Source organism: Coturnix japonica, chromosome 1 (genome assembly GCF_001577835.2).
Source record: "Coturnix japonica isolate 7356 chromosome 1, Coturnix japonica 2.1, whole genome shotgun sequence".
In the NCBI taxonomy this organism is placed as follows: Eukaryota; Metazoa; Chordata; class Aves; order Galliformes; family Phasianidae; genus Coturnix; species Coturnix japonica.
Genome location: NC_029516.1, coordinates 36,410,265 through 36,437,937, shown reverse-complemented (window position 1 = coordinate 36,437,937; position 27,673 = coordinate 36,410,265). Strand labels below are relative to the sequence as shown.

Here is a 27,673-nt window from a genome sequence, read left to right as displayed (position 1 = left end):
AAAACCTCCTTAAGCCTTTCAGTTGGTACAAGAGTAGACAATGGAGAGTTTGAGCTAAGGGTGATGCTGAAATTCAACTCCATTCCCATGTGAATTATCTTCTGTCTTCTAGTGTAGGAGCCTCTGCTTCTTTATTTCCCTCAACCTGGAATTTTACAGATTTCTCCCTTCTTTCTTGCTGTCCATTTTCATTAATCTCACTTTACCCTTGAAAGTCACATCCAGATACTGTGACATGCCCCCCATAATATCTGAGGAGTCTTAATCTGAATGCTTTTTGTGTCTTCAGCAGCACAAAGCCAATTAAGTTTACATTAGTAGTACTATTAACATAGCTCTTTAGGGGAACATGTGCAAACTCATTTGAGGGATGTGCTCCTCTAGCTATGCTTAATAGGTGAAATCACTTGGTGAGGTTGGCAGTTCCCTCTGGATCAGTTTGTTCTAACCCCTGCTAAGGCAGGGACAGCCAGGGCAGGGTGCCCAGGATCATGTGTTTTTTGACAATCTCCAAAGAGGAGACTCTACAACCTCTCTGGGCAGCCTGTGCCAGCACAGCACAGAGGTCCTTCCTCATGTTCAAATGTTATCTCCATTGCCTCTTGTCCTGGCATTGGGCGTCACTGAGGAAAGCTCGACTCTGTTTTCTGTATGCTTTCCCATGATGATAATGCCCCTTGGGTCTTTCCTTCCCCAGGCTGAACAGTCCCAACTCTCTCTGCCTTTCCTCAGAGGAGAGGTACTTCAGTCCTTTCATCATCTTCATGGCCCTTTCCTGCACTTTCTGCGGTATCTCTTTCTCTCTCTTGGATTTGACAGCACAGAACTGGACTCCGGGTGCGGCCTCATCAGTGCTTAGTAGAGAAGAAATGAGTCACTTTACACTTCAAGTGTATACCAGCATCTTTTGCAGAGCAGAAGTGGTATAAACAAGAAATTGCTTCGGTGCCTCTGGATCTCAGGACCAGTATATCTAACATTTCATTTCATATATATATATATTTATATATAAATACTGTACTTGATACACTGACAGCAATTATTTCAACGAAGTAGACTGTGTGGAATGTTCACCTATCACATGTAATTCTGTAGGTATGTACATAACTATATTTCATACAGAAAATATATATTCAGAAGACCCTAGTTACACTCAATTTAGTGTCATTTTATGCATGCTTTATGTTACCAGTAGGTTTCAGTTTGTGTTGAATAATTCAACACTACATTTTTCACTGTTGGAACTTTCATTTATGCTTCTATTAGACCCTTATCTGACAGATAGCTGCACTCCTCCTAAGTCTCTTCCTATCTGGAGAAGTGATTTTATTTTCTTACCTAGTGATCACGCCAACCATGCCTATCATTTCCCTCATCTCTCTTGTAAAGACACTTTTTCCAAACATTTACATTTTGGATTCCTTCATTCTATAGGAGATTCATGTCAATGACTACTTGAATCATCTTCAGGCATATCCATTCTCCAGCAGCTGTTTCTATTTAACCACATATCTGGAGCTCCAAGGAAAGGCCTATGAGAGATTTGGTAAGATCTTTTTTCCACTGATCCAGAAAATGATGTACTGACTTGAGTTTGTATATCTCATGTTTTACACTTGCATTTCACAGCAGAGATCTCTTAGTAATTCTTGGACACAATTAAGAAAAGGCTGCAAGATTAACATGTAAACATACAAGTAAAATATATCTGTGTACAAAGAAATTTTAACTCTTTCCACTGCAAGCCACCAAAGGAAGCCCTGTGAGTATTACGCAGTTTTCAGAGAAGCAAGTGATCTGAAAAACAAGCAGTACCAGAATTTTCTTCTGTGAGGATTGCTGTCAGGCATCCATGTCATTTAATAAATGCCCAGGCAAATGGACATGATACGCACTTACATGTAATCATCCTAAAACAATTAGTCAGGGTTTCAGTATCCTCTTGCCAGCTATGAGCACCTAAGCTAACTTGTGCCTGCAGAGCACTCAGTAACGCTTAACTCAGTAATGCTGATTTGTATCACATTTAGATCATTGTTTTAAAACTCTGTCAGCAACGTGTCAGTAAACACAGCGAAACTGGAATGTTACATATTTCAGATTAGAAATCAGTCAGTGTTTGTTTAAATACCTACTACATCAACCTGTCTGTGGTGAAGAGATGTTCTTTACTACGTCGATTTAATATAAGAGCAATATTTGCTGGAACTCACAATTTGGATATGTTCAAGAGACAGACTTACCAGCACTTTGTTAATATCGACCTCTGGGCCATGTAAGCACCTATCAGACTTACATTCTTATCAGAAAATTCCCTGCTGTCAGAAAGTTTTCTTCAGACCTTAGCTACACAGCTTTGATTATAATTAAAAAAAAAAAAAAACACCTCATTTTTAGTGCTATAATAAATGCTGTAAGGAATAGATCAGGCAGGTTCTGAATGTTAAGCAGAGATAGCATAGAGAGGTTTTATATTATAAATTTCTTCACTTTTAAAAATTAAATACTTTGGTAATGGAATAGTTCAACGAAGCGTTCATCTGAAATATCCAAGATTAAAAACACTGCAATAATTTATATAACTACCTGTTACGAGGGAATAATATAAATAGGACACATAAGAATATGATACTTTGCTCCCTCGTATCAAGCACTGAATTGAAGGTCAGGACTTAGAGGGACCTATACTCCGTGAATATAGAAAAGGCTACTTCTACTTCCAGTAACTTTGATCCTAAAATTAAGTCGTATTGAAAGCTGGGGAAAGGTTACGAAGCAGGAAAAATGAAATAGCTCAGAACTATCAACTTACTGATTTTAATAAAAATATGTATGTTAATGAAATAATCATGGCATCTGAAAGAAAACTAGAACTTTGCTTTACTACTTGAGAAAGCAACCTATACAACCACTGAACTTCTTCTTTAAAGACCACGCAAGATGAACATGAAACTAGGGGGTACAAATCTGCAGCCTTCTAGTCCAGAAAACATGGGATGTCCTTGCCTGTAGCAGACCAGAGGCATTGCACTAAGCTGCTAACACAGACCTCGGGTCCTCTGAGGCTTTGAACTGAACACCAGATGATGACTATTCTGTTAGCTTTTGTTAAGATTTATACAACTGTATAAATTCAAGCCACCTATTCCGTAACTCAGAATAGGTAGCATGTCTGTAACAGACTGGGAACAGACTGAGACAGTCTGAAACTGCAAAGGGGTAAAAGGCTGGAAGATAAATTCCATCAGTGCTCCACTACAGAGCAAAATGAAGGAAGTATAGCTGCCATTTTCAAACTCACAATAATAATGTTGATTATTCATATAAATATATGTATAATTATACATATATATATGCACACCCATAATAAAGACGAAGACATTCTTATACATTGTGCTAAAGTTAAGAAGTACCTTTTTCTTTAAGAATTGGAGAGGGAAAAAAATCAGACCTATTAACAACATTCAAAACTAAGATATAAATTATGAAAGGGTCTGTAAGAAAGGGAGAGGTGATAACATAATTTGTGTCATTTTGCTGACAGTCAGCTTCACAGCCTGCTCTGCCAGACACCAAGAATAGCAGCATTCACCCAGCAAGGAAAGCTGATTAAAGGCAGAGAAAGGTAAGGACAAAGAGTTTGTTCCTTTGCTGGGATTCCTCAAATGCTGAATATTTATGCTAAATTATCATCGCAGTTCACATGCTTCGACTACAATGCATAAATTATTCTTTGTGCTACTGAAAAATAAATGGCATTTTCTCTGCAGTTAGCTGGTCTGGACACAATAACGTAAATTATTGTTAAATAATTGATGTCTTTGTTGGTGTCTTTTCCAATCTCATGAGTGGTTAGTGAGAGCAGTGACTTAAGTTTCTAATTATAATGAATCTCTGTTGCCTGCAAGAGCAGAGTAGAGCATTGAAAGAAAATACTCTAATTCAGGAAGCTGTTGTCACGAGCCATGTGTAAGATGACATCATCCTGTGCTAACAGGCTACAAAAACAAAAGATGTTTTAAAGGCACATTTACACAGTCAGCCTGCTAATACCTGTAAGTAGGAATATATATATATGTTATAATATAAATATAGATAATATAAAATAGATAGTCAAAAGATAATTAGAGAAAGCCCTGCAATCATTTCCTTGCTTTTTTGTTTGTTTGGTTTTTTTTTGCTATGGCAAGTCACAAGATGCTTCTATTTTTTCCCTGTGAGGCTTCAGGAATTATTCATATCATTTCAGAATGACCCCTGAGTGGTTCATTTTCAGAGCTCTCATCCACACAGTTCCCTACGTCTTTTCCCCTATCTGTCCCACAGTTTGGAACTTAGACTGCTGAAAGGATAAAATACTTCAGGAGTTCTCATAGGCTATTCTTGCTTCCTATAAGCCATATGAAGACAGCAGTACAGTTCACATTTCTTTATAATTCCCAAGTCTGACAACCTCAAATGTTACAGCAGCTGGCTAAAGCTGAAGCTCTGCAGTGTACAGAGGGAATCATTCTGAAGAATTTGCTTCCTGTAAAATATCCTCCACTACTGATGATCTCTCTTGTCATGTTTTAAGTTTGTCTACATCCAAAAAGTCCTTTTGGATTCATTCAGTGTTTCCTGATCACCAAGCACCAGCATGAGTAATCTACTGCAATTTATCAATGACAATGATGCAGGCAGTCAAGATAAACAAGCCTCATTCCTGCAATTCACATAGAAACAAAGGACCAAGGCAAAGAAATTTCACCTCAAATCAGCTGTCTCCTTCCTTTGCCAGCAATGTGCTGGGGCTCTTAGCAGCAACACTCGCAATTACAACCCTCTCTAGTGTCCCTCCCATGACACTACATTGCATTGCTGAATGGATGGATCCTAACAGCCCTACAAGACAGAAGAACTGTGCTAGATCCAGCTACTGCAGGAAAACTTGGAGATGCTTGATTGTGACCTCTGGGCCCAGTACCGACCAGTTCAAAGGAGAAAGCTGTTCATCGTTTCTCAAATCTTTTGCCATCTGCTCTCTAAAGCTTTAGAATATTTATATTCTCTACTTGTCTAAACAAGGCCAGCTTTGTGGCTGACTCATAATCCCACTCTCTGAAACTGATTTACTTATATGAGGAAAGTAGTCTTCATAAAAATGGGGTAGGAACCCTTTCCATTTTACACTTCACATCTTATTTTATGCTATTCTACATGACTGAACCCAAGTCCTGGTGAACATGGGTAAATGCCTACAGTGTCTTGAGAGCTTCTGGGTAGAAATATTTAAATCATTGCCTCTAAAATGATTGAAACTTGATGTAAATGAGCTCAACCACAATCATTTTTGTGTGAACAAAACAGTCTTTTTTTGTCTTTTTTTTCTTTTTTTGTTTTTCTCATTGATGCCAAGGTAGATTGCCTTCTAGTGTCATCTCCATTTCATTTATGGATTAGTAAAAAAATGAAATAATCCTTTTAAAATGTCTAACAGCTGGTGATGGAGGCCTCATTCAGGAGATTCTGAACATCTGCATTTCAGCTTTGCCCTAGATTACAGACCATCTCTGTACTGAAATATTTAGAGTCACTGACTGGCAAAACACATCCCTGCTTTGCCCATTCTCCTGGATTTCCTCAGTTCTTCTGCTTTCCTTGTGATGTTGACAGTCTAATTCATTGATAGTAACGTAAGCCCTATAAACTAAAGTATACAATTGATAAATTATCTTAAAGTGTACTTGCTATGCTCAGTATAAAGTCTGAATGTTCCTATCTTGTCCACAATGCTGTTTTGTTGAGCTAGCCTGTACAATAATGGCTGTTGTGTTGTCTTCAGCAGCACTCCATGCCGTTTGTTATTTGCATGGTAGCATAGGGGGAGTGCCTTTGAATAAGCAAGTCTAAAGCCTGGGGCTTCTCCGCAGAAGCATTCCCCTACTCAACTTTCCAGGGAATTAGCACAGCTGAGTATCATGCAGCCCTGGATCCTAAAATAGCCTTCATGCCTCACTGAGGTTCATTTGGTGAGTGTACATGTACAGAGAGATGCTGTTCCTGTGTGTATCACTGAAAGTGGTTTTAGACTTCATTTCTCAGGGGCTGAATGCCATAGAAACGCAGTTAAAAAGCATTTTCCGCACTTATTATTAACAGAGTCCCTTAGCAGGCCAGTCTCACAGCACAAAATCCATTTAAATACGCTATTGAATGCAGCGTAGTTGATTCACGGATGTAAATAGCCTTTAGCTTTTATCAGAAATACCAACACAGGAATAAAGAATTGTAGTGCTGGGACCTGCGGTGCATCAAACACATTATTTTAACAGAAGTGAGGGGAGGCAAGGAATAATAGCATGACTATCAAAGACAGTGGGGGAGTAACATAAGCCTTTACAGATTGTCTGTGGAGATACAGTTTTATTATGTCAAGTTGTCAGATCTGACAGAGTTAGACAGCTGACATTTATTGTTACAGAAAAACAGATTAAAGATTGACTTATATATATGTATATATAAAAGAAGCATTTGTTTTTAAGCTCACTGGTTACCATCAGGCTTTCTGGGCCATAGCTCTTTTCCAAGCTCTCAAATGTTTCGCATTTTGCACCTGTTTTACCAAAACTTTTATCAAACCAAACACCCAGAGCAGCTACAGACCATCCTACTCCCCACACTGAAGGGTGGTTCAGCAGAAATAGGGGAAGGCTAATAGCTCTCTTTCTCCCCAGTGGGAATCTCTTGTTGAGAGAAAGGCCCATCAGCACATCTGTTTTGAGCAGCAGGGCCTCAGGACATGAGGTGGAACCTCATAAAGCAAAGAGGCTATCACTGCTTCTTGGGCTTCTCAGCCAAGAAGCTGAGGAGCTTCTGTGGTTTCCAGTGTTTCTGCTTGCTTCGTTACCTCTGCAGGCTTTCCCATATTCTTTATAAACACTCTCTTTTAATTTAAGGATGTTGTCATTGAGAACCAAAAGCAAGGAGCCCCACTGCAGCTCAGCTCTGCCCCCTGCTGCATACAGCCTTACGATATGACCGTATTCTGACTACCATGATGCAATATATCAAGGTACTGCATTCAATGCAGATCTTGCTCAGTCTTCGAATTTTGATGTCTCCAGCTTTCAGCATTGCATCAGCATTCAGTTTTACTGCAGAGAAACAGCTGTGGAGTTGGAGGGGGCCAAAGTAGGCCCAAGTGGCCTGCATTCCACAGGCTGTGGGAAGTGATGAGGTCCCGCACTTCCTTCTACTAACGGAGGGGTCTAACCTGCCAGCAGACACCACTTTGTCATATAACACACAGACCAGCAGAGTCCCACCAAGACTGCAGTCTCTCCTATGTGGCAGTGTTCCCCACAAGCAGGGAGCATTGGCATCTGGTCTGGCAGTACTCAGCAAGGCAGCCATCTGGCTGTAATGGTATCATAAAAAAAAAACACAGAACCATTTGAGATGACAGGGACTCTTAGAGGTCATCCAGACCAACTCTCCTGCAATGAACATGAACATCCACAGCTAGTTCAGGCTGCTCAGTGTATGGTCCAGCCTAATCTTGAATATCCCCGAGGATGGGGCATCCACCACATCTCTGGGTGCTGCTCCAGTGCCTCACCAAATACTCCTTGAGGCACTCTCTGCATTTTGTTGTTCGGGTTGTTTATAATGTAGAGGCACCGGCACCGTCTCTACAATATCAGCCTTGAAGGACAAACATCATGTTCTGGGAAAAGCTTCTCCTTTAACAGCTACACAGAGAAAATTTAAAGTATAAGTAATGGAGGATGGTGTTGCAAGGTTTGGATGTAATGGGGAAATCCTTCCAGCTCCGCACCTCATGGTTCTAATCCCCATATCAAAAGATGAATCTGAACCAAGATCCCAAATCCCCTGCTCTTCTGAAATTGTTATCTGTTCATAATAGTCCTCTCTCCTGAAAATATCTTGGAACCTGGAGCCAGGTTCAGCAGTTTTACATAAAGACAGATCCTAAATCCTTCACAAGCTAGGAAAACAGACACAGCTTGTCTTTTGCATGAGTACTAAGAATTCACAGGTATCTCTAGAGGGAAAAAAGAAAACAGACTTTAAATCTCTCACTGGTCCATCTGTGAGATAAAGAGTTTGCCTTCTTGCTGTCAGAGAACTCAAAATATTCTCTTCAGTCTCACTTCAGGAGGAGAAAAAAATGAATGAACTGCAAAATTGAGACCTTTTGAGGACAGAGTGCAAAAGAAAAAAATGACAAGTCGAGCAAATTCCCATCCCACAGCCTGCTGATAGCAGTGCCCTTCTCTTGCTCTTGTTCTTGCTTAGTTAGTTTTGGGATGTCATGTGTTCTGATGGAAATCCAGTGGCATTATTTCAGTCATGCATAATCAAATAAAACCCTAGCTGCCCATGAAGGTTTCACACAGAGCTCTGGAGAGTGCAACACAGAGAAATTCAACTTTGGGAAGCCCACTGGATTCCACAACATTTATTTTTTCACTCTTGGTAAATTAGAGATATTGTACAGGGCTCATGCTCCACACTGGTTTATAACCCAGGATGGAAGGGGATGTTGGGGTGTATTCTCCAGCTGGCATGACAGCAAAGCTGGCCTTAGGTCAGTACGGAGAGCTGACAGACCCAAATTTAAGGTTTTTCATTACCCAGATTCCTAAACAACTTTCCTCTTTCCCGGCACATGAGATATCATCAGGTGATAAAACAGGAGCTCCCATGACAATAGAAAGTATTCCAGGAATAGGCTATAAGTGGTCCAAGTGTATTCTATATGCATTTCGTTGTATATGGGGTTTAATTCTGCCACATTTTCATTGGCACAGCTCCTCCAGTATTCACTGGCATACAGTAGATTAGGTCAGTGGGTTTATCTAGTAGAGAGGATCTTAGACAGCAAAACTAGAAGTATTCCACCAAGGCAGACGAGTGAAATGCAAGTGTAACTGCAGGAAGGGCGTTGGGCAAGAACTGGATATGAAAGGCTTGCTTTCAGGGCATTACATTTTCCAAGTAAAGGAAAGCAGCACTTCTGTATTTCAGTTAAATCCTTTAGAGGACTGTCAGGATTCAGTGCTGTACCTTTAATAATTTTATTTGCTTGGTGGTTGGATCAGCAGTAGACACAGGGCAAGTCCTTAATGCATCTGGAGCAATTCAGTACACGAAATGCATATACGGGCCAGTGCAAAGATATAAAGAGGGCACCAAACAAAGTGGAGGATTATTTAAGTCAAAGGACAAAGATGGACTCAGCGAAAATAGGTGAAGCAGAATCAAACAAGGGCATGATTTCTCTCTCATAATTTGTCTTCCCTACTCTGCCACCTCCTTCTCTGACAAAGCAGAAGGCCTTTGTTAGGGATACATTCCTGAGGCAAATAGACCATGAGGTAAAGCCAAGTCTATCCCTATGCCTGCATTTCAGCCCACTGCAGTTCCCCAACTCAGGACACGCTCATTAACTCAGGAGTGATTACCCTGTTTCATACATCTCTGCACAGCTAGTGTGTTACTGGGGGAGACACAGCCCAGGTGCAGCCTGGGGTTCCCTCACAAAAATGATCCCATCAGGAACAAGCTACCAATTTTACAGCGGCCACCATAATCACAGTCACAACTCCAAGGGCTGCCAGCAGAGCACAGGTAACTATACTTCCATAAGGGAATTTGCCTGTCTAGGCAAAGGGATGCAACATAAAGTAGCTTCTTGTGCCAGCACTGGGAGATGGCACTGCAGAGCTGAGCATTAGCATGAACAGGAAGAACTCTCTGTGCTAAGAGGCTCACTGCGGTCACTGATGGTTCTGACTGTCACTGCAGAAACTAACACAGTCCTGGAGAAAAAATCGGAGGCTAATTGTTGCTTGATGAGAGCTGTTAATGGGCCTGGAGTGCTGTTTCAGGGAGTGCTGATCATCATCAGCCGCTGGGAGAAAGCAGGTCACAAGGCCCCTGTGACCTGGTGTTAATCCCTGCAGTTAATCCCAGCAGTATCTTTCTATTTAAAGAAAATGTTAGATAAAAACTGTTGACAGTGCTGCAGTCGTTAGCATGGAAAAAGTGAGAATTTGTTCTTTGTCCTGGAAAGAAACATGGGTCAACTTGAAGGCAAATTTGATGGCTCTAAATGTGAACGAAGAGCAAATTTACCAGAACGGTGTCATCTGAGGGCTCTGAGCAGATGGACAACAGCATGTGTTGGAAAATGCTGTTCCTATAGCGCCAAGAGAAAATGTTCCTCTGAATATTAAAAATAAGTTATTTAGAAATCAGCCAGGAAACTTTAGTCTGTACATTTCAGGTTTCCCTGAAGGCCTTCCATGAAGGAAATACTGTATATGCCATTTCATTAGATTCTGAACTGACTCAGCCCTGTGTTCTCACAAATTAACCACACTGAAGCAAGAAAGTTTACCATGAGAGCAGAGATGAGAGCAGAGGGAGTATTCCCTGTTGCTTGCAGGATTATTCTTGCAGACTCTCCCTCTCAAGAAGCAGAACTTCAAACTGTCAGTAGAAAAACAATTCCACTAAAATGCTGCGGATCCAAGTGGGCATTTCAGCATTTGTACACATCTAAAACCCACACGGATCCTGAAGCTGGTTTTGCCACTGGGATACACTAGAAAACAGAATAACTTAGCAAGTGAGCCTGATGATGTTGTACGGACGAGATGCAATTTAAGTGTTCGCCATGCTACGCAGATCAGCCTTGAAACGATCCTGATTTGAGATGTGGGGAAAACCACTAAACTGTTTCTCAGATCAAGACAGCTCAATCACACTTTCTTCCCCTTGGCTCTCACTCCTTCTGAACACAAAGTATTATTCCCAACAACAATCATAAGTAGCTCTGATATTCTGGTCTACAGCAGAGCTTAAACACCATCTCTTCCATTCATGTCACTAAAAAAAGCAGGGCAAAGCTTCATTACAATCATAATCTGCCTTCTGAAAGCTAAAATAATCTTTTTTCTTTTTGATAGAAAGCAGCCCTAAAACAGAAATACTGCTGAGTTTCATCTCAGTCACAACACTTTCTCCGGGTGGCGAGGTTTTTATTCTTCACTGGTTTATCTCTGCTTTTTAATGCTCAGAGAAACAAACATGGTTTTCTGTATAGTTTCATAATGTAATCGATGATTTCAGATACTGCTTAACGTATACCTCATATCTCTGAACACATCAGCTTTGCAAACACCTTGCTTTTCCTAACCTCCCAGTTAGAGGAGGATTACAAGGATACACTCTGGATTCCAAAAAGGTTTTTCAATCATAGTTTTAGGGCTCAAAAAGGCACTTACAGAGTATACTAAAATCACAGTTAATTACAATAAATCCTTGTAATCAAGGTCCCACCCATTTTCACATGCACCTCACAATGTCTCCGATTTCACCTGAAAATGAACACAGGGTGAACAGCTTCAGTGAGCAGAAGGCTGACAGCCAGCATTTAACTGTTGCACTGTTCACATCCTGAAGTTAATTAGTCACAGCAACTCTATAGAACTGTGGTTGACAGTGCACCACTCCACAGTCACTTCATATCAGTTGACCACTGATAAATCTAGAACAATTCAAAATGTTAACATTTAAAATGTATGATTTAGCATCCTTTAAAGGCAGGACTGTCTTTTTCATCACTATGTATTCTTTCTCCATCATCATCCTGCGCAGAATTCTTTTGGTATGAACACTGAGAAACCCAGTGGAGTATAATCAATAAACATGCTCCTACAGAGAGGTGTATTTTCTTCTCTTTTCTTTTTTTCACTCACAGATTCTTCTAAAACAAATCACAGTGATCCAAAAATTCAATCCACAATCCACGTTAATAGACTGGACAAAGCAGGTAGGTGGATAATGCTTTTGTTCAGTTATTCAAATAACCGAAAACACCAGTTACAACCTGTGTTAATTCATGTATACCGAGATTACAGGTAGAGTGCTTGCAGGCAAAGCTTGAACTGACAGCTAACTGTGGCCTCGTAGAGGGCAGTTTACACTAGGAGAGCCTCAGTACAGACAAACTTCATGTAGAGACCTAATCCTTACAATAAGTCGTGGTAACAAAGGGAACCAGAATCAAGTGTTAGCTATGAAAGATATCCAAATGTGATCAAGGATTAAAATCTGACTTATAGATGCTTTTGAACTGCCACTAAGACTAAAGGAAGGGGTGGGTCTTGCACAACAGGTTTGTTCTTAGCTTCTGAAGCAGTCTGCTACAGGCTGTATGCCGAAAGTCACTAGACTGAGGAGTAGACCCTAAACCTGAATTACAGTGGGGTCCAAGCAGAAGCATTCATCAAAGTTTGATCCTGTTCTCCCTCTAGTCACCTGAAGTTGAGTCTTAAACAAAAGCAAAAAATAATAACAATAAAAAATATATGTTTTAGGATCAGATTGGTCTCAGCATTTGGGAAAACAGCAATTGAGTTATCTAGAAAGTGTAATCCCTGACATGACATTAGAATGTGTATGTGAGTAATGCATTTAATTCTCAGAAAGCACTAAGTGATACTTCTTATGGGAAACTGCTGCAATTCTTTGCCCAATAAACAAACTGCTGTTAAACCATTAGATATCTCAGACAGCAAGTTCTGCCGTGGAAACTGCTTGAATATAACTGATGGGTTTAAAAAAGGAAGGATTATTTTTCCCCATAAAAGCAAAATGCAAATCTGAATGATGAAAAACATCCTCAGTCTTTTGAAAACTCACAACACTACTGAAATCTCTACTTTTAGTTGCACTGAAGTGCAAGGTACAAGTGAAACTACTGGTTGGCATAAAAAAGAGAAAAGCCTGAATGCATGTTGTGAATCAGTCCTAAGGTGAGATTTATAACCCTGAAAGCTCACTGTACCTAAAATCTTCACTGAAATAACCTGGAGTTTCATGCAATATGCAAATGCCTGATAACAGCTGATCATAGAATAGAGAATGGCTTTGGTTGGAAGGGACCACAAGGATCATCAAATTCCAACCCCACTGCCACAGACAGGATAGGCAGCCACCTATTCACCAGTGGTGAAATAACACTTTAACAGAACAGGGTATAACTAAAATAAAACAATATTATATAATAGAAATAATCTATTTTGTAGCCTCTAGTGAAATAAAGTAGATGCTCAACAAACATTTTAATGTAAACCTGGATAAGAAGAGTCCTGCATCAAACTGAAATTTCAAAGGAAAGGTAGGTAGCAACCCAAATGTAAGTACCCAAGGTGAGTTCAGTCATGACAAGACATTTATTTCAAAGGCTAACATCCAGAACATGACTAAAATACATGTGTATAACCCAAGCACAGATTTAACTATACTGGTGTGTATAGTACCGCTTTGTGCCACAAACCTCTGTTACCATCAGAAACAGGGCTTCCACCTCTGTTTAATGTGGCTCTGGCACTGAAGTGAAAAGCTTCACTTACTGCAGTATTCCTGTTATGTGGCAGCATCTCAGTTCCTGTGAATTAATGATCCCATGCCAAGGTTAGGACAGGTGGAGATGTGCTACTCAGGCAGCCAGCAAGCACATTCAGAGCTACTCTGTTTATTCTTCCATGTTCCATTGCACTTTGCTGTGGAGAAATAATATTCTGGCCCTTGTGGCACCAATTCATGAGGGAAGCTAAAGGGTGATAAAAGTCACAAGAGTAATAGATCACAATCATTACCTCATCTAACCTCCTGAATGCCTTGGCCATTTTATTTTTCTTGAGAAGTTAAATCAAAGCAAGCCTTTTCAAAAGACCTCTAATTTTTGTTAAGATTACAGGCAACAGTGAGTAATTGGTCCCTATGTTACCCTTACTGCTGCAGTAGTGTATCTTACTCAAGGTTGAATTTTGAAACTTCCAGCCATGGGGCCACCTTATGTTGTAAGACAATAAATTTTAAGACTGTAAATCCCTCCACCATTAAGCCTCATCCATATACATGGACCTATTCAGAGTGATTTAGTTTCTTCGTACCCTTTTCTTTGATCAGCTTTGACTGAGTTCCTTAGACTATACGTCAAAGCTGATTTTCTACCTTGAAAGTCAAACATCAGATCTCAGACTCCAGTAAGTTGCTTTACCAACACAAGGTGCAGAGTGAAGGTCATTGTGTTAGTTCTGTGTGACATTTCTATATGACCAAGGATCACTCAAGTGCTTTTGGCAACATCACACCAAGAACTCAACATTGAGACTGTCACATCAGAATACCCTTCCCCAAAATAACCTCCAGTCTTGCAAGTATCCATTGCATTCCATATCACTTGCTTGCAGCAGCATTAAAACACACTACTCTGGGGATGTAACTATTTAACACAACTCTTCAGATAATTCTTGCCATTAATTTGGACATTTTAGTACAGAATCATAGAATAATTGGCACTGAAAAGGACTTCAAGGATATCCAGTCCAACCCCTTGCTTAAGGCAGGGCTAACCTCACAGCAAAAGCAAGGTGCCAAGATCTTCACCTAATCAGGTTGGAAAATCTCGAAGGACAGAGCTTTCTCACTTCATGGACAACTTCTTACAAGGTTTACCCACTTCCAATGTGATGTTTCAATGTAACTCATGTCATTTCAAAACATGGCCGCAAACACCTCTGTATTCCCATTTTAGATCTTAAAACACTACAACAACAGAGTAAGTCTGAAGGCATCCTATGGGAAATAGTCTTGTTCACTGGCATCTGACCACTGACGAATTATGAAAACCTGTCAGTAAGCCCATTTCTAGTTTATACGCTCGAAGTTCTATTAATTCAATCTCATTTCCTTGGTTCAGTAAGCATCACATGATACTGAATTAAAACTTCCAGTGCTGGCCAAGAAATCAGCAAGCAGGCTGGGAGGCAGACCAGTGCCTTCCATCTAAAAGCATCCACCTTCAGGAGGGTGGTGCTGACCAGCACTACTTCTCTTGCTGACTTTTGTTGTTAGCCCACTACTTCTCCTGGAAACTAATGCTGGAAAGCAAGAGCCACAGCTCCCTACTTCATCCCAGCCCCTTTCTCCAGTTAGGGAATTCTGCAGGACAACTTCTAAAATCTTCCCTGTACAGTTGCTTTAAGTATCCCTGGGCTAGTTCTTTGAGAGCCCTGAGCATTAACTGTGCAGCTATGCTGATTAGGACATGTTTAATTCCAGCAAATGCTGCTTTTTCATCTTCCTTGAGTGCGCGTAATACTCCCATTCAAGTCTCTCATCTGAGTGCCAATTAGCCCCTGTGGCAGAGCACATGAAATCTGACCAGGGGTAGATAAAAAAGGATAAAGCTGGAATAAGCTTCTTGCTTTCCACAGTTCAAGCACAAACAGTAGATTAGCTAAACTTGTGTATTTCTAAAAGGCGACATATTTGGCATTAGCGTTACACAGATATTCATAGAAAATTTACTGTTATAGCTGCATTTTGCTTCAAGAAGTCTGTTGACAACATGGCAGATTAAAAGAGCAAGCCTAAGGGTTACGACGTTCCCTATGAAAAACAACTAATTAACCTGGCACCTTGCTTTTAATATTATTTAAACATAATTTTACACGTGTACCAATCAGAACAGTTCGAGTGTTGTCACATTACACTGTTACAGCTCCAAACGTGAATTTCTTCCCTTCTAAGGTTGGTGAACCCAGTGTGCAGCAGTGTGACTGTGTAAGAGGCACTGTTAGGCTTTACGTCGATCCAGCTGCTCCACAAGTATATAAAGTCTACAAAATAGAAATCCTCACATTAATTTTGATCTTAAAAACTGTTTGACAGGAGCTGGTTTCTTGATTTTTTTTCTCTCTAATTTTAATACTGCCATATGTATTTTTAATCTCTTAAAACTTTTAGTGACAACATTTCCACAGCTTCCCTAGCTAACTACCTCTACTACTGCTTAAATACGCCGGCAATTACAGCTGTTACCAATGCACAGTCTGCTTGTGCTGTATTTTCACATTCCCTGTGCTGTGCCCCCAGTAAACGAGAGGCAGAGTGCTACATTCCTCTCTGGGTTAAAGTTTTCCCAGTTTTGGCGTTTCTTGGGCAAGTGCAGCAACGCAGGTACTGCACAGGACGGCAGTCAAAGGGGGCTCAGGTCTCCACTGTCACTTCTCTGCACACTTGCTCACAGTGGAAGGCAGCACAACTGCACGTCCCTTTCTGGAGAGGCAGAACGGCTGCCCTTGGGCTCCGGGCTAAGGACGGCCAGCACAACCAGCCCTGCACGGCTCCACCGCTAAGCTCAGCTTGAAGGATGAGCGCTCAGGCCTGCACAAACTGAGCACATCCACCCGCACGATGTGACCTCGACTCACGATCGACCTCTCTCCCTTTATGCCTTTCAAGCCCGAGCTGTGGAACTGTATGGGACGCGTTCTAGGAGATATCGAGCGATACCCTGAGGACGGCCCGGAGCACGCAGAAGCCCATACGCGGCTCCGGGCTGAAGACGGTGCTGACTACAGCAGTGCCGTCCGAAGGGCGGCGCGAGGAAGCCCCGGTGCAGCGCAGCCCTGCGAGGGGCTCCGCCGTGGGCTCTCCCCGCAGCTCCCGGCTGCGCTCCCGCAGGCGGCGCTGCGCCGCTCCCCGCCCTCGCTCCGCTGCGGCACCCCCGGGCGGCGGGGCCACAGACGGACCGCCCCTCGCCCGCCGCCCCCGGCCCCAGAAAGCTGTCACCGACGCCGCCCGTCCCTCAGGGCCGTGAGCCCCGGGAGTCCGCTCTGAGGCGAGCTCGGCGGCCTCCCGCCGGGTCCCGGTGCGCACCGCAGCGATGCCGGCAGCCCGCGCCGGGCCCCGCCGGGCCGCCCTGCGCACGATGCACCGCGGAGTCCCGTCCACGTTGAGCCGCCCTCCGCTGGGCGCCCTCTCCGCCCCGCTCGCCTCCTCCTCCTCTTTTTCCTCCTCCTCCTCCCACGGAGCCACCCTCCTCCTCCGCCCCCTCTCCCTGCCAGCCTCCTCCCCGCCCTTCCCCTCGCTCCACGCCGGTGCCGGAGCCGCGCGTCACTCGGGCTCCAGCCCCGCCGCAGACATGGCGACACTGACCGCGGTCCAGCCGCTCACGCTGGACAGAGGTAAGAGCGGCGGCTGCCGCCCCCCGGCCCGACCGAGGGAACATCGCGGGGCTCCGTGCGAGGCGGGCGGCGGGCGCTGCCGTGACGGCCCGCCCGTCCCCGCGCCGTAAGGGCTGGAGGCGGCGGGTGGGTGGGCAGGGTCTCCCCGCGGGGCTCCGGAGCGAGGAGAGGAGAGGAAAGTTTGTCCGGCGGCGCGGAGCGGCCGGGGGACGCTGGTAGGGCTGCACGGCGAGGGCTGGGGCTGCGCGCAGGTGCCCCGCGGCCGTGAGCTCGGTTCTCTTTGCCTCGCTGCCGCTGGAGAGCCGCAGCACATCCGCACCTGTCCGGAGACGGCACCGCGCTTGGGGCGGGCGGAGCGGGCGCCCGGTTGTAAGGGGAGCGTGTGTCGGCGTTTGGGGTCGGTGCGGGAGTGCTGCGTTGTGAGCTGACGGTGATGGTATTACTCCGTGTGATGGTATTACTCCGTGTGATGATGCTATTACTCCGTGTGATGATGCTATTACTCCGTGTGATGCTACCCTGCCGGGGTGCTGTGCATGCCTGCAGGCTGCTGCTCCGTCCGCGGAGAGAGAGCGGCTGATGTTTTGCTCGCCTTGAGTTTGTGTCAGCAGCCTGACCGAGGTAATGAAAAGAGGTGCTGAAATCGTGAACTTTTGTTTAAATTCAGTTTTCGCCTCCAGGCTGTGAAAATTGGACGGCTCCCTTGCGATGCATTTGCGCCGCTTGCAAGGCCGAGCAAAAATGCTGTTTAGTTTCTGTGGTCACAGAGGAGAAGGACTTAACCTGATGTCTGATTTGTTTTGCTTCTGTGGCTCTGTGAGTTAAAGAGGTCACACAGCTCCCAAAACAGTTTCTTGAGTTGCAGATGCATCTTTCTTAACTTCCATCAAGGAGCCCAGTGGCTCTGAACATGTATAAATCTTGTACTCTTGAAAGCACGATTTAGGCCAGTGCCGCTTTTTCTTTTACATGCTCTTTCTAGAGGATTAAGACAGGCTTTCAGAGCAAGATAGAGAGCATCTTCCTGTAAATCCTATGCAAAAGAAGCCTGATGAACCCGGTTTCAAGGTGAGAAAGATGGTGCAGGGACCTTTACTGGAGCTTTACGAGAGCAAAGCAGTCTTCAGAGTTTCACAGAATCACAGAACATCCTGAGTTGGAAGGGATCTGCAAGGATCATTGAGCCCAACTCCTGGCTGCACACACAACCGCCCAAAATCAAACCCTGTGTCTGAGAGCATTGTCCAAATACTTCTTGAACTCAGTCAGCTCAGTGCCTTGACCACTGTCCTGGGGAAGCTGTTCCAGTACCTGACACCCTCTATTGATGAACCTTTTCCTATTGTACTCTAAGTACAGTTTGCTGAATAGTTTTAATTTCAACGTTTTTAGAAAAGGAGAATTTCAAGTTATTCTTACTGAAATAACAAAGCGTTTGTTATTGGCATGCGCTTGAAATTAAACAGTTCAGAAATCCACTGTGTAATCTACAGTTTCACCCTAATACTGTTTTCAGTAAGCAGGACAAATCTATTTCCTGGCAAAGAGCTGAACAGATGGCAATCCATTAGCAAACCTGGCTTTTCTAAGGAAAGTATTACTATTTCAGAATTACGCGTTTCTTTTCATCGCTAACACAGTGCTTTAAAAAAAATCACAATACACAAAAATGCAAATTAGTCCAAATTTAAATGTAAACATCTGTTGTCTGTGTCCAGAATATGCCTAAATGTTTGGCAGGGGTGCTGGTGTTATGGACTCCCTGATTGTCAGCCAGGGCTGACAGTAGCGTGAGGAGATATGGCATCACGGAGTGGTAGAATGTGACGTGCAAAAGGGAACTACAGGCAAGAAGAAATAGATTTAAATACAGCACCTGGCCTGCAGAAGGCCATTACATCAACGAGATACACTTCGTCACCCATAACAGGTTGTTATTCCATGAGCTGGAGAGGGCGGGCTGACACTCTAGGAGCAACCCAAGCCTAGTACTCCCAGGTACTTCCCCTGTAGTCTTTCTCTCACAGCCAAGGAAGCAGGAAAGTTCTGTGCAGTGTGATTTTCCACATTTCACTTGTTTTTATTAAAGCAGACACAGCTATGTTTACTGTCACTTACGCTTTGTGCAGCTCTGCTGTGATATAGGCCCAGCCTGGAGTAGGGTTGTAGTCTTGTATCTACTTGGCTGTGCCCCACAGAGAGCTACGTGCAGCAAGAAAATAGAGAGCATTGCACGAAAGGCAGCACTCACTACCATGCGTTGCATAGGGAATGGCTGCTTCGTCTCTGGCTAGGAAATGTTTGCTTTTTCCTCCACTAAGGAGTCCAGAAATAGTAAAACTTTGTATAGATGCATACATCAGAAATCTGAGTTAGGCCCCAACATGGTCTGCTCCCAGACGAAGCCTGCATTCTCTGTTCAGTGCTGTGATGGGAGCCTTCCTAGCACCCAATACAAGTGGAATTCAGAATCGTGTGGTAAAATGTATTACCATTTAAAGGTGAAGGGCATGTTGTGTGTGAATGATTGAAAGCCAATTACATTCTGGAAGATTACTTCAGTCCAAAGCACAGGAATTAATTTCCCTAATTCCTGTCATCATGTGCCTTTCTACCTGCACAAATGTGTGCAAGTTCCATTAGGGCTTTTTAATATGTGGAACAAGTTCACAAAATAATGGAAATTTTAATCACTTACAATTTAATCTCCAAGGCTTTTGCCTGACCTTTGTGTGGTGCTCTGTTGGGAGGAGGGGAAGGAATCAGCAAGTGCTTCAGTGCAGAGATGTAAAGCTCTGGAGCTGAGGGGGTACAGCTCTGGGATGAGCTGCTCGTGCCCATGATTGGGAGCTTTGTGAGGGGCAAAGCCTGTTGGCTGAGTGTCTTCAAGCAGCTCTGTCAGTCTCTGACAAAAAGAAGTGCACTTTCCTGTCTCTTGCATACTCTTGCATGCTTAATGGGCAGCATTGTCAGTAATCCCCAGAGCCCGTCAGGCCTCACAGTGGGAATGTTTTAGGCCAATTCAGGGGTGATGCCAGAAACTTTGGAAGCTGTGCTTGTTTCATGTTGAGGCGGAAAGTTACAATGCTGCGTTACATAAACAGACAAAGTAAGGTCGGGTTTTGTTTTTCATTTTGCTACGGATTTTTCAGTATGTTCTCAGTTTAATTTGCCTCTTTGGACTCAAAATCAAAATGGAATGTTTAAAAATGCCAATGCTTTTACTTTTTACCTTTGCGTGCCACTTTTATTGTCACACCTCGTGCTTTGTTCTCAGCGCTGGAGCAGCAGCACTGCCTCTGCCTGTCCTCACAGTGCCCTCTGTGTGCCACAGCCCTGCGGTGACAAGCTGTGGCCACTTTCCCCATCATCAGGCAGAGCTCGCATCTCCCTGGTGGCCATATTCTGTTGCCACGCTCTCCCCAAAGCCCTGCACAGCTACAGGAAGCTTCTGGTGGGTGTGAGGCACTCAGTGGGTGCCTTAGCACAGTCTAATGGAAGCATTTTCTGCAAATAACACTGTGCTCCAAGGTATGTGATGGATAGGAGCACCTTTCTGCTCTTCCCTTGGCTCTCATTTTAGGAGTGGTTGCATGGAGCCTCAGGGTTTGAAGCAGGCATCTTGCTAGCTAGGCATAATGTGTGTTCCACTCTCAACTTTCTCAGTTTTACTGCTTCGGCAGAAGTTTTCATCAAGCTTGTTTTACATAACATTTTACTTGTGCTCTTCTGTTCCAAGATGAAAATCGACTCTGACAGAAAACTGACCATTTGTTTACTCAGTTTTAAAACTTACCATTTATTTACTCTATTTACTGCAAAACTTCAGTTACTCTTCCTTGTTCCCAACCATGAAAATGGCAGCTTTAAAAGAGCACTTGTTAAAACTTCTTGCTTTTGATGATTCTATACAATTAGGCTGTACAAAGACCATTGCATGATTAAGTGCATGGAAATATTTCTCATTTGAAGGAGAGCTTTCAACTGCCTTTTATTAATAATCCATGTCCTCTTACGTTTTTCTTTATATAGTTACTATTCATGCATGCCACTGGTGGTTTCAGTTCTTCATGTGATTGAGGATAAAAGAAGAAATTTGAATAGACTGAATATACAGTGCTGATATTTTAATCCCTGTGAAGTCTCTTGACAAGGTCATAGCTATTGGCTGTTGACAACCAAATTTCTCCTCACATTCAATTATATCCTAGGCAACTGGAAAGACTTCTTGCTCTTGAGCTGTGACACACGGCTAATCTCTGTTGGTTTTTTAGGAATTCAAATAAGTATTTTTTGATAGAGGGGATGTCCCATAGCTTCCTGAAAATCCTTAATAAAGCACCATGTCCAGTGACAGTAAATAGGTATTTGAATCAATTTATAATTTGATTTGATGGCTATCAGCCATCAAATAGCAGAGGTAGATGTACTCTATGAAATGTGACCAGATGATGTTTGACCGTTTGCATGCATTATTGCTTGCTAGAGGGCTCTTCCTTCCTTTTCTTCTTGTCATTTTTCTTTTCATTCTCATAACCTATATACATGGGGATTTCCCCCCATCAATGCTTATATATTTCTATACAACAGAAGTGGTGCTGAGTATAAATTGCTAGATATTGTCTTTGGAAAAAATTGTATAACGTACTCGTCAGCAAGATGAAGTCAGAGTCATAAAGTGTGAAATATACTCCTTGACAGAGGTGCAGCATAAGGCCAGCTATCTTTTATGGTGCGGTTAAGCCCTTCAAAACAGTGTTAAGCGGTTGTGCTGCTCCCTGCATGGCTTTCAACAAAGTGTTTCCATCTGTCAGAGAGATTTCTTGTACTGCTCTCCAGCCTGGCGTGTTAAAGGAGAAAAATACTTCTGCAAGTGCCGTGCGCTTTAGGTCTAACATTCCTCTATTTGGTGTGCCAGCTGATGACATATAAATAATCAGATTCATTCTTTTGAGGCTAAAAAAAGGCCTGTTGTTTGTAGAAACAGAGAGAATTGACCGTTCTGGATTCAGTCTGAAATGTGTGTTTTTATTTTCCATCAATATGCCAGTGTATATTTGACTTCTTATTTTTCATGTATTTATTTGAAGGGATGGATTAAGGTAAGCAGGTAATAAGGGCAAGAATATGAGAAATTCCTAACTTGAAAGATATCTTCAATATCATATTTTGAAAAGTTAAATGCACACATTCTCCTTGGATGCCTCAAGGCAGCAGAAGGCCGGCCTGGTGGAGCTGACTGGGCTCACTGCTGCATGAGCTCTGTGTCACAAGGCAGGCTGGTCACCAAGGAGAGGACTCTGTCCTCAGGCCTGAGGCAGCTCCCGATGATGGGACGTTGAAAACGAGCTTTGTCACGATGCATTGGAGTGAATGAAAAGTTCATTGCATCATCTCCAGCACGCGCCAGGCACAGCGGGCCTCTGGTGCTGCCTTCCTTCAGAGAGCTGTGCCTTTGTGGCTTGTGTCATGCAGATGCATCGAAATGTCTTCCAAAAAACTAGTGGTGTTTTTAGCATTGTCACTATTGTAGAGTGTAGAGGGGGGATATCTGACATTTCCAGTCATGTTTACCTCAGGAGCGCGTAACTCATCAGTAACTGTTTTCAGAGTCAGGAACAGTGGTGGGAGACATCTCCGGTCCTCTCCTGCTCAGAGACTTGGTGTTCCTTCTTGTCTGTCAGATTGTAGCAGTGAAGTAATCATTGAAGCCTACCTGAATTAATCCACTATAGAACAGACTGATAAACAGAACTTGCGTGTTTATATTGTTCGTTTCATTCTTCAAATGGGTCTTTCCGCTGAAGCATGGTGGCATGGATTGAGTCCATGACAAGCTCCAGAGTGCATGAGGGGTTGACCATTTGCAACAAGTTGAGAGAGAAAATCAGAAAGCCCAAGGGGTGCTATTTTGATGCATAGTAACCTAAATTATTTTACATTATGCATTTGTGACATTTAAAAAATAGTGCTGACATACTGTAAACTGTATGTGTATGTAGAAACCCAAGCAGTTTCAAAGTCAATCTAAGTCGCCTTAATCTTCCTTTGTGGTATTTGCTGGAGATTCACCCCCGGAATAAGAAATATTCAACAGTTGATTCTCTATTCAGATGAGCAGATTTGATTCAGAAGTGCACGTTTGCGTTCTAATGATGCTTTCCTGAGTATTTAAACCACAAACTCAGACCTCAGCTACGATAAAAAGAGAGAGATGAGAACTTTTATTGAGAACTCCATGGCTTGAAATAGAATGGTTGGACTCCGTACTTGTATGTAGTTCTGCTCAGTCAGGAAATGCTTCTCATAATGAGTTCTCATTACCTTAGTGCTCCTTCAGTAATAGGGCTTTTTGTTGGTTTTTGTTTTCTTAAAGAAGATAAAATTGATTAGAAAAGTGGATTTCTAGAAGAGATTGGAGAATTGTTATTATTTAAAGTATGGAACAATTAAATATCCAAGAATACACGGAGCATCAAAGCATTGATTTGTTTCTGTGTAAACACAGATAATTGAATAAGGAAGAGCGTTGCTCAAAATAGACTCTAATTCATTTTTTTCTGAAACAAAATTACATTTTTACTGTTTCGTTTTAATACAACCCCCAGTTTAAACACTAATCCTTTATATCCACTAAACTCTTTAATTTTCTTTCTCAACCATGTTTTCTGAAAAAGGATAAATCTCCCGGATAATAAGGTGTCAATCCCTCTGCAATCAGTTAGGCATTAAGGAAGAATGTACTCAAAATAGCTTATACAGATCACCATAGTCATCAGCAGCAGTTGTAACCCTCAGAAACTTGTTTACCATCATCTCATCAGCTTCCAATAGATCTGGCAGTAGTGTTTCTGCCAAATGCTGTTTACTGACTCAGCACAGGAATAAAGGGATAATACATCTGTTCTTAGAGTGGAGAAACTTTAAGAGAGGATGTTGGCCTTATAATCAATGAAGCAGTCTTTGAAAAGAGAGGTGTTTTAATGTCTGTTTATGTTGTAATCCAGTGGTAATAGTGGTGGAATTTATACTAATTTATTAAACGCTTTCTGCTTCTTAGCAGTACAGCCATCTTAAAACATGCCAGGTGTGCTCCTGAGATCTTAGGCAGATACCTACCTTGTTGTGAAACCAGGCTGCAACCTGAGAAGTGTTCTAGTTCCCCTGCTCCTCAGCATCGTTCAACAAGTAAGATACCAAACAACTGCATTCCAAAAGTGACAGTGAGCTCCTTCTCCCAGAGGTTTCCCATTTCAAAGTTTTCTTCATAACTTGCAGAAGCAATTTAAATGGTCATGACTTTCTTCTGAGGTCATGCTTTTTCCTAGTTGTAAATTGATCGTGAGCAGTTGTTGAGATCTGCCATCAGCATATTTGTGCCACCTAGGTGTACTGCCAGTGGATGTTATTCATTGCCACCTTCTTAATGTAGCTTCTCCCATACACATCCTCAACAGCTCCCTTCCTTGAGAAATGACTAGACTGTAGCCAGCTACCAGAGGGGATTCCATCTGCGAAAAGTAATATTGTTAAATCCACTAAAATTGAAGAAAGGATATTAACTTTCTTGTTACCTGAGCCTACAGGGAATCTTATCTTAGGTGTAGGTATGTGATCACTGCGTCACAGCCATTCTGTTGCATGAATGCCATCTTTTTACTGTCATCTTATAGGAGTCTCAAACCACCTAAGAAGCCCCAGAAGATAAAATCATGATGCTAGACTTGATTTGCATTGCAACTATGTACAACTGCCAGTAGCCCACAGCCATCTTTCTCATCTTCCTGGTAATAAAAGATTTAAGTTTCAGATTAGCTGGAGCGGTAAGAACCGAGAAGAGGCAGCAGGAGGTTGGTAATGACATGAGCAGAGAGGAAAGTGAGAGCAACTGCCTTGGCTCCAGCACAGTGCCTGTTGCGATGGAGAATTAGCATCCTGAAGTTAACCTTGCCTCCCTTTGAGAGGCACAGGTTGGTGCCTTTTTTCCCCTTCCTGTCATCTTCCCTGCCAACAAAAATGACTCTGATGCAAACAAAAAGCACGCTGCAAGTATCTGTGTGGGTAATGCATGAGATTGCCCATATGGCCCATGGTTATGTTTTGCAGTGTGCACATAGGACACACTACATGCTTTTGCTTTAGGCGAGGAAATGAGAGAGTGGAATTCAGCTAAGAGAAAAGTATATCCAAGTTGGAAGTAATGGTTTTCATCCTGTTTTTCTTTGTTTACACAAGCCTATTCTTTGTAGATATTTCTGTTTTATAATTCTTGGGCTTAGTCAAATTTTTAATTCCTTCCCTTATTTTAATGGTTTTCTCTAACTAAATCAGAAAAGTGAGTGTTCTATTAAGTAGGGTTCCTGATGTATTTTACTGTAGTAGCCTTTATTTTCCCTTTTAATCTGAGATCAGAACGTGGAACATGTTCACATTTGTAGTTTCAGTAAGATGCCCAGTGTACTTCAGTCTGGCATTTAAAATGGTGGCATTCCAGCATGATTAGTGGCTTCTGCTGAACGAATCCTACAAGGCCAAGAGATACTGTCAGCAGGAGATCGATGAGGCTAGTGGAGTTGCTGGGGCATCTTTTTGCAAGTTACCTATAGCTACAGGAAGGAGCATACAGTTTCCTTACTTTCATAAAGCTCAGATTGTAGGGTCTCATGTCTTAAAAGCCAGATCCTTAGCCTGCTGAATATCTGAATGTCTCAGGGATGTCTAACTTGGCTTCAGAGGTTGATTTTTTATTTTATTTTATAGCTTCAGAAGGTCAACACAAAACACTAATTCACAGTTCCTTTGGAGGCAAATAACTGCTTTAAACACTTGAGAACTTTGGGGTTTGTAGAAGTCCTTACAGAGAGACTAAGAACTACAAAAACAAACTCTGAAGCAACAAAGTATTATGCTTTCTGTTGGAAATGAGGGTTTCATTCCTTTTTTGAATGAATGAATGTATGCATATATAACATGTACAACATGTATTTGTTTGAATACAACATTCTAAAGATGCTTTTGTGTCATATTCACAGCTAACTGTCCCTAGTCAGAAAAGGCACAAGAACAATATCTCAACTGTTCTATTCAGCACTGAGTAACTGTCTATGAATCTTAGTTATGATCACAAAAAGCAGACACAATTGAGCAGTAGAAAGTTGTATATTTATATATACAGAGAGAAAAAAATGTTACCTTCCCTTCTCTTTTCTCCCAGGGTAATGCGGGGGAAAAGTCATGACGCTGTTTTTAAAGAGCTGTGCTGGAACATACACAGTGTTTTCTGTATTTATCTATTCTTTGCATTTTCAACTTCAATTTTTTTTTATCCCTTATCTTAAGGGATAATTTGGAAGCTCGTTTTCGCACTGGTGCCGTATTCAAAGCTTTCCATACAAAAGCAGTGGGTGCTGTCACAGTGTTGGTGTACGTCTTGGTTACTCACAGATGGCAAAGTCTTGTGATGAAAATTCTCAGACTTCCATTTATGCACCTTCTCACCTTCGCTGCTTTAGAAGTTGTAACAAAACTACTAATTTAGAAGAATAAAAATTATATAACTGTTTGAAAAGTATTCGTTTTTAAGGTTTATTTTCAATGCTCGTCTAAGAACAAATTTTGAATATTATCAGCAAGGACGTTCCTCTGACTTAACACCAGGTATGTGAAAGCTTCATTGTAAAAACTGAGGAGTGACTTTACCTGTGCAGGTTAATGATTATGCCAGAAAAATTGACCAAGGTAAAGCAAATCCAGTTCTCCCAGTTAGCCTTTATTGTAGGTTAGGGCTGTGAAAAAGCCCTAGTGAAGAGGAGAATGGAAATTACTGATTAAAACTTGTCAGGGTGGAAGGGGGAAGATTGCTCAGACATAAGTAGACATTGAGAAGTTCTGAGAACATAAAGGAGCATACTTTTCACTTAAGGGGACCTTTTGAATGTTGAATTTGAGCAAGCTAAGGGGGGTATTCAGGAGCAGTGTGCCTGAAGTGGGAGTATCAGTATTTCAGGCCATGTGCCTGCAGTGGGGAAAGCAGAATTGCTGAAGAGGTTCTTTTGTAGTGTTGAGGCTGCTGGACGGAATGATCTCCACACAATATCTGTCTGTATTTTGGATTGTAGGTGACTCTGCATTCCTTGCAAATTAAGTGTCCTTTCTGTAAGTTATTTTGCGAAACGTATCAGACCTGTGCTGTCACATTCAGGTGTTCCTGCCAAAGCTGCTGGGAAGATTCATGATGATTAACATGCCTTGGGGTATGCAGCATGTGGGTCAGGAGCAGAGGGAAGCAGAGGGTTTGCATGCCTGTAGTGTGTCTGAGAAGCTAGAGCCAGAAAAACCTCAGTGCATCACCAACATACAGAACAAGAAATGTAGACCCAAATAGAGTCCAATTAATAGCCAAAGAAAATGAGCATGACGTGAATGTACGTACACTCAAATCTTACTCCATGGTTGGTTTTCCTCATATGTTATGAAAAAGATCCATAGGATTTTCGGTTAAGACGGTTTTAAAAGCTTTAACTACAAAGCTCATTGGTTTGTGTGCTGACAACAGAATTTTTGTTGAACGTGACTGTTCTCAAATCTGGTGTCTTCTGTAACACATGGAGGTAAATTTG

General features: G+C 42.3%; 1 protein-coding gene and 1 long non-coding RNA gene across 3 annotated transcripts in view; one reads left to right on the top strand and one right to left on the bottom strand.

Moving 5' to 3' along the window:
- Positions 1–6,385: 6,385 nt before the first annotated feature.
- Positions 6,386–16,853, bottom strand: LOC116653191. The gene is made up of 2 exons (XR_004306667.1): positions 16,747–16,853; positions 6,386–15,704 (listed from the first exon to the last, which is right to left on the bottom strand). It is a non-coding gene; the product is annotated as an uncharacterized LOC116653191 (long non-coding RNA).
- LIN7A (lin-7 homolog A, crumbs cell polarity complex component) overlaps positions 16,675–27,673 on the top strand; it is a 45,670-nt gene continuing 34,671 nt past the window's right edge. The window contains exon 1 of one of the 2 annotated variants that reach the window (XM_015857388.2): positions 16,675–17,054. In XM_015857388.2, coding sequence (XP_015712874.1) covers positions 16,754–17,054 — 301 coding nt within the window. In that variant the 5' untranslated portion in view covers positions 16,675–16,753. The remainder of the gene's footprint in view (positions 17,055–27,673) is intronic. The other variant, XM_015857399.2, reaches the window with a different exon arrangement.